This window comes from Phaenicophaeus curvirostris, unplaced genomic scaffold (assembly GCF_032191515.1).
Source record: "Phaenicophaeus curvirostris isolate KB17595 unplaced genomic scaffold, BPBGC_Pcur_1.0 scaffold_366, whole genome shotgun sequence".
Taxonomy (NCBI): domain Eukaryota; kingdom Metazoa; phylum Chordata; class Aves; order Cuculiformes; family Cuculidae; genus Phaenicophaeus; species Phaenicophaeus curvirostris.
In genome coordinates this window covers 63,616-70,778 of record NW_027206964.1, presented here as the reverse complement: position 1 = coordinate 70,778, position 7,163 = coordinate 63,616, and the positions used below count along the sequence as shown (strand labels likewise).

General features: G+C 62.4%; 2 protein-coding genes across 2 annotated transcripts in view; one reads left to right on the top strand and one right to left on the bottom strand.

Moving 5' to 3' along the window:
- Positions 1 to 1,390: 1,390 nt before the first annotated feature.
- LOC138734991 (zinc finger protein 581-like) lies at positions 1,391 to 6,194 on the bottom strand. The gene is made up of 2 exons (XM_069882843.1): positions 6,125 to 6,194; positions 1,391 to 4,787 (listed from the first exon to the last, which is right to left on the bottom strand). The coding sequence occupies exons 1-2, from the start codon at positions 6,154 to 6,156 to the stop codon at positions 4,229 to 4,231; spliced, it is 591 nt and encodes a 196-aa protein (XP_069738944.1). The 5' UTR covers positions 6,157 to 6,194; the 3' UTR covers positions 1,391 to 4,228.
- Positions 6,195 to 6,505: 311 nt separating this feature from the next.
- CCDC106 (coiled-coil domain containing 106) overlaps positions 6,506 to 7,163 on the top strand; it is a 9,187-nt gene continuing 8,529 nt past the window's right edge. Inside the window, 1 exon segment of the mRNA XM_069882821.1 lies at positions 6,506 to 6,509. Coding sequence (XP_069738922.1) covers positions 6,506 to 6,509 — 4 coding nt within the window.

The window sequence follows — 7,163 nt, the reverse complement described above, 5'->3', positions numbered from 1 at the left end:
ATCACAGAGCATCCTGGAGGAACGTGGAGCATCTTGGAGCATCCGTGGAGCATCACGGAGCATCTTGGAGCATCACGGAGCATCTTGGAGGAACATAGAGCATCTTGGAGGAGCATGGAGTGTCCTGGAGCATCCGTGGAGCATCACAGAGCATCCTGGAGCATCACAGAGCATCTTGGAGGAACTTGGAGCATCCATTGAGCATCTTGGAGGAACGTGGAGCATCCTGGAGCATCACGGAGTGTCTTGGAGGAACATGGAGCATCACGGAGCATCTTGGAGGATCATGGAGCATCTTGGAGGAGCATGGAGCATCACAGAGCATCCGTGGAGCATCACAGAACATCCTGGAGCATCACAGAGCATCTTGGAGGAACGTGGAGCATCCTGGAGGAACGTGGAGCATCCTGGAGCAACACGGAGCATCCTGGGGCAACTGGGGTCATCACAGAGTGTCCTGGAGCAACTGGGATGGTCACGGATTGTCCTGGGGCAACTGGGCTGGACAGAGATTATCCTGGAGCGACGACGTGGATCATCTCGGAGCAGCACGGATCATCACAGGTCACCTTGGAAGCAACGTGGATCATCGTGGCTTGTCCTGGAGCAACTGGGATCATCCTGGAACAACATGGGAGCGTCCTGGAGCAACAGAGATGGTCCCGGCTCGTTCTGGAGCGACCGGGATCATCCCGGATCGTCCTGGAGCAACACGGATCATCCCGGATCGTCCTGGACCATCGCGGCTCAGCCGGGAGGAGCCCCAGCCCGGCGCGAGGCTCCACACGCCCCAACACGGTTGAACACGCCCCAACACGCCTCGTCCCAGCCCCCCCCCCCAGTGTAAATAAATGTAAATGAGAGTAACCGGAGTCACAGCGCATTGCGGGTTGGTTAGTTGGGTTGGGGGGTGGTTGAGGGGCCGGTTGGCTCACACACGGGTTGGTTAGTTGGGTTGGGGGGCGGTTGAGGGGTCGGTTGGCTCACACACGGGTTGGTTAGTTGGGTTGGGGGGTGGGTGAGGGGCCGGTTGGCTCACACACGGGTTGGTTAGTTGGGTGGGGGGGGTGGGTGAGGGGCCGGTTGGCTCACACACGGGTTGGTTAGTTGGGTTGGGGGGTGGGTGAGGGGCCGGTTGGCTCACACACGGGTTGGTTAGTTGGGTTGGGGGCTGGTTAGTTGTTGGGTTGCACCACAGCCAGGTGGTTGGTTGGCGAGTTGCTTGGATTAAGGGTGGGCTGGTTAGTTGGGATGATGGGTTGGTTAGTTGGTTGGACGCAGCCAGGTGGGTTCATTGAGGGGTTGATTGGGTTGGGGGGGGGGGTTGGTTGAGGGGCTGGCGGGTTGGTTAACGGGTGGGGGGGTTGTTTAGGGCCAAGAGCCGAGAAAATAAAAAAACAAACGAGGTCATTTTAATAACGAACGCGCCAGCGCCCGGCGGGGGGGGAGGGCAACGCAGGCCCCAGGGCCACCACAACGAGCCCTGTGGCCACCACAGGGACCCCCACGGCCACCACAGGGACCCCCACGGCCACCACCTCCCCGTCCCCCACCCCAGGGCTGCCCCCAGCCACGATGCGTCCTGGGTGGCCACCACCACGAACCCCGTGGCCACCGTCCCTCCACGAGGAGCATCGTGGCCAATGTCCTTCTGCGTGGCCACCACAACGAGCCCCGCGGCCACTGTCCCTCCTCGACGAGCTCCATCTCTTCCTAACGAGCTCTGTGACCAACGTCCTTCTGCGTGTCCACCACAACGAGCCTCGTGGCCACCATCCCTCCATGACGAGCTCCATCTCTTCCTGATGAGCTCCGTCCCTCCATGACGAGCTCTGTGACCAACGTCCTTCTGCGTGTCCATCACAATGACCCTCGTGGCCACTGACCCTTCATGATGAGCTCCATCTCTTCCTAACGAGCTCCGTGACCAACGTCCTTCTGCGTGTCCACCACAACGAGCCTCTTGGCCACCATTCCTCCATGACGAGCTCCATCTCTTCCTAATGAGCTCCATCTCTTCCTAACGAGCTCCATCTCTTCCTGATGAGCTCCATCCCTCCCTGATGAGCTCCATCCCTCCCTGATGAGCTCTGTGACCAACGTCTTTCTACGTGTCCACCACAACGAGCCTTGTGGCCACCATCCCGCCATGACGAGCTCCATCTCTTCCTAACGAGCTCCATCTCTTCCTGACGAGCTCCATCCCGCCATGACGAGCTCTGTCACCAACGTCCTTCTGCGTGTCCACCACAATGACCCTCGTGGCCACTGACCCTTCATGATGAGCTCCATCTCTTCCTAATGAGCTCCATCTCTTCCTAACAAGCTTTATCCCTCCATGATGAGCTCCATCTCTTCCTAACGAGCTCTGTGACCAGTGTCTTTCTGCGTGTCCACCACAACGAGCCTCAGGGCCACCATCCCTCCATGACGACCTCCATCTCTTCCTAACGAGCTCCATCTCTTCCTGATGAGCTCCATCCCTCCCTGACGAGCTCCATCTCTTCTTAACGAGCTCTGTGACCAACGTCCTTCTACGTGTCCACCACAACGAGCTTTGTGGCCGCCATCCCTTCATGACGAGCTCCATCTCTTCCTAACGAGCTCCATCTCTTCCTAATGAGCTCTGTGACCAACATCCTTCTGCGTGTCCACCACAATGACCCTCGTGGCCACCATCCCTCCATGATGAGCTCCATCTCTTCCTAACGAGCTCCGTGACCAACGTCCTTCTACGTGTCCACCACAACGACCCTTGTGGCCGCCATCCCTCCATGACGAGCTCCATCTCTTCCTAACGAGCTCCATCTCTTCCTGATGAGCTCCATCCCTCCCTGACGAGCTCCATCTCTTCTTAACGAGCTCCGTGACCAACGTCCTTCTACGTGTCCACCACAACGAGCTTTGTGGCCGCCATTCCTCCATGACGAGCTCCATCTCTTCCTAACAAGCTTCATTCCTCCATGATGAGCTCCATCTCTTCCTAACGAGCTCTGTGACTAGTGTCTTTCTGCGTGTCCACCACAATGACCCTCATGGCCACCATCCCTCCACGACGAGCTCCATCTCTTCCTAACGAGCTCCATCTCTTCCTAACGAGCTCCATCCCTCCCTGACAAGCTCCATCTCTTCTTAACGAGCTCCGTGACCAACGTCCTTCTACGTGTCCACCACAACGAGCTTTGTGGCCGCCATTCCTTCATGATGAGCTCCATCTCTTCCTAATGAGCTCTGTGACCAGTGTCTTTCTGCGTGTCCACCACAATGACCCTCATGGCCACCATCCCTCCGTGATGAGCTCCGTCTCTTCCTAATGAGCTCCATCTCTTCCTGATGAGCTCCGTGACCAACGTCCTTCTATGTGTCCACCACAACGAGCTTTGTGGCCGCCATCCCTTCATGACGAGCTCCATCTCTTCCTAACGAGCTCCATCCCTCCCTGACAAGCTCCATCTCTTCCTAACGAGCTCCGTGACCAACGTCCTTCTACGTGTCCACCACAACGAGCTTTGTGGCTGCCATTCCTTCATGACGAGCTCCATCTCTTCCTAACGAGCTCCGTGACCAACGTCCTTCTACGTGTCCACCACAACGAGCTTTGTGGCTGCCATCCCTTCATGATGAGCTCCATCTCTTCCTAACGAGCTCCATCTCTTCCTAATGAGCTCTGTGACCAGTGTCTTTCTGTGTGTCCACCACAATGACCCTCATGGCCACCATCCCTCCATGACGAGCTCCATCTCTTCCTAACGAGCTCCGTGACCAACATCCTTCTGCGTGTCCACCACAATGACCCTCGTGGCCGCCATCCCTCCATGACGAGCTCCATCTCTTCCTAACGAGCTCCATCTCTTCCTGATGAACTCCATCCCTCCCTGACGAGCTCCATCTCTTCTTAACGAGCTCCGTGACCAACGTCCTTCTACGTGTCCACCACAACGAGCTTTGTGGCCACCATTCCTCTATGACGAGCTCCATCTCTTCCTAACGAGCTCCGTGACCAACGTCCTTCTACGTGTCCACCACAACGAGCTTTGTGGCCGCCATCCCTTCATGACGAGCTCCATCCCTTCATGACGAGCTCCATCTCTTCGTGACGAGCTCCATCTCTTCGTGACGAGCCCCATCTCCTCCCGACGAGCCCCATCTCCTCCCGACGAGCCCCGCCACCGCCACCCTCCTGCGTGGCCCCCCCCTCGCCCCGCGGCGCCCCCCGGCGGTGCCCCCCTCACGGGGCGGCAGCGGCGCGGGGCAGGTGTTTCCTGCGCAGGTGCCGCTGCAGCGCGCCGCGGAGGGCGAAGCGGCGCGGGCAGTGGGGGCAGGCGCAGGGCCCGTCGCCGGCGTGGACGCGCTGGTGCTGCGCCAGCTCGCCGGCGTGGCGGAAGCGGCGCGGGCAGAGGCCGCAGGCGTGGGGCGGGCGGCCGCCGGCGTGGGTGAAGCGGTGGCGCTGCAGGTGGGACGAGCGCTTGAAGGCCTTCCCGCAGGCGCGGCACACGTGGGGCTTGTGCGGCGAGTGCGAGATGCTGTGGCGCTGCAGGTACGACAGGTACTCGAAGGAGCGGCCGCACTCGGGGCACGAGAAGGCTCGACGCAGCCCCCCGCCGCCCGCCGCCGCCTCCCCCACCAGCACGCTGTAGGGCAGCCCCTGGCTGTCGATCAGCAGGTAGCGGGCGCCGCGCGGGGGGCTGGGCCCGCGGCGAGGGGCTGCGGACGACGAGGGGGGGTCCCCGGGAGGAGGAGGAGGAGGAGGGGGGCACGGAGGGGGCGGCGGGGAGGGCTCGGGGTGGCTGTGGGAGAGAAAAAAAGGGGGTTAGGGGGGAGATGGGAGGGCTGGGGGGGGGGACTGGGGGTCCTGGGGGCATAAGGGGGGTCCCAAGGATGTGGGGGGGAAGGATCTGGGGGTCTCAGGGATGTGGGGGAAGGATCTGGGGGTCCCAGGGATGCAGGGGAGGATCTGGGGGTCCCAGAGAGGCAGCTGGGGGACCCAGAGGGAAGGATCTGGGGGTCCCAGGGATGTGGGGGAGGATCTGAGGGTCCCAGAGAGGCAGCTGGGGGAGCAAGGGGGAAGGATCTGGGGGTCTCAGGGATGTGGGGGAGGATGTGAGGGTCCCAGAGAGGCAGCTGGGGGCCCCAGGGGGAGATCTGGGGGTCCCAGGGATATGGGGGAGGATGTGAGGGTCCCAGAGAGGCAGCTGGGGGACCCAGAGGGAAGGATCTGGGGGTCTCAGGGATGGGGGGGAGGATCTGGGGGTCCCAGAGAGGCAGCTGGGGGACCCAGGGGGAGATCTGGGGGTCCCAGGGATGTGGGGGAGGATGTGAGGGTCCCAGAGAGGCAGCTGGGGGCCCCAGGGGGAGATCTGGGGGTCCCAGGGATATGGGGGAGGATGTGAGGGTCCCAGAGAGGCAGCTGGGGGACCCAGAGGGAAGGATCTGGGGGTCTCAGGGATGTGGGGGAGGATCTGGGGGTCCCAGAGAGGCAGCTGGGGGCCCCAGGGGGAGATCTGGGGGTCCCAGGGGTGTGAGGGGGGAGCTGGGGGTCCTGGGTTAGGGGGGGATCTGGGTTTTCCAGGGATGTGGGGGGAGCTGAGGGTCCCAGGGGGGAGATCTGGGGGTCCCAGGGATGTGAGGATGTAGGTAGGGGGCCCAGGAACGTGGGGCAGAGGATCTGGGGGGCCAGCTGGGGGTCCCAGGGGTGTGGGGGGGGGGGAGCTGGGGGTCCTCAGGGCATTATCCCTCACCCTCCCCATCGCCCCCCACCCTCCCATCGATGGCTCCTAACCCCCCCCTTTGCCCCCCCTGTGGTTCCAGCCCCCTCTCTATGGGTCCCAGCACCCCCCCCCATCTATGGGTCCCACTGCCCCCATTGGGGGGTCCCGTTGCCCCCAGACCCCCCCCTCTGGCTCCAGTCCCCCCCTCTATGGGTCCCGTTGCCCCCCAGACCCCCCTCTACGGGTCCCGTTACCCCTCAGCCCCACCCCCATGGGTCCCATTGCCCCTCAGCCCCTCCTCTACGGGTCCCGTTGCCCCCAGACCCCCCTCTACGGGTCCCGTTGCCCCCAGACACCCCCCCTCTGGCTCCTGTCCCCCCCTCTATGGGTCCCCCCCGCCCCCCCCCCCCCGTTACCTGCCGCTCCCGCGCCCCCGCCCCCCCCTCATGGCTCCCGGGGGGGGGAGGGGGGAGCCGGGGGGCGCCGGGGGGGGGGCGGGGGCCGCGCTCCGGGGGCGCCGGGGCCAGGGGGGAACGGAAAGGGGAGGGGGCGGTGCCGCAGCGAGCGCGGCCCGGGCGGAAACCGCGGCCGAGGAGAAACGTTCCGGACCCTTCCCTTCCAAAAAGATTACACCCCCCCCCCCCAAAAAAAAAAAAGGTCACTCCCCCCTCACCGCCCTCTAATAAATAGGACCCCCCCACCCAAGCGTGGAAACCGACCCCCAAAGTGGGATCCCCCCCAAAACAGGGACATCCCCCCCCAAACAAGGACTGCACCCCCAAACTAGAATCCCCTCAATGTGTGTGTGTGTGTCCCCGAAACCGCGGACCCCTCCCTAAATCGAGACACCCCCCACCCAGCACCCCCAAAAACCCGTTTTTCCTCCCAAAACTCTCCTTTTCCCCCTCCATAACCTCTTTTCCCCCTCCAAAACCCCCTTTCCCCCCAAAACTCCTCCTTTTCCCCCCCAAAACTCCTCCTTTTCCCCACCTCAAAACTCCTCCTTTTCCCCCCCAAAAACCCCTTTTCCTCCCAAAACTCCTCCTTTCCCCCCTCCAAAACCCCCTTTGCAACACCTCCCCCCAAAAAACCCCCTTTTTCTTCCCAAAACTCCTCCTTTTCCCCCTCCAAAACCCCTTTTCCCCCCAAAAAAACCCTTTTTCCCCCTCCAAAACCCCTTTTTTCCCAAAAAAAAACTTCCTTTTCCCCCTCAAAACCCCCTTTTTCCTCCCAAACCTCCTCCTTTTCCCCCCTCCAAAACCCCCTTCCCCCCAAAACCCCCCTTCCCCCCCCCGTTTTTCGCCCCGGCCGCGGGTTCGGCACTTTGCGGACGCTCCCTGCCGGTCTCTTCGCTTTCGGCCGCGCGCGGCCCGCGCGCTCGGCGGCGCCGCAGGGAGCGTCGCGCAAGAGGCGGCCCCGCGTGCACCCGAAAAAACCCCACACCCCCCCTCTCCC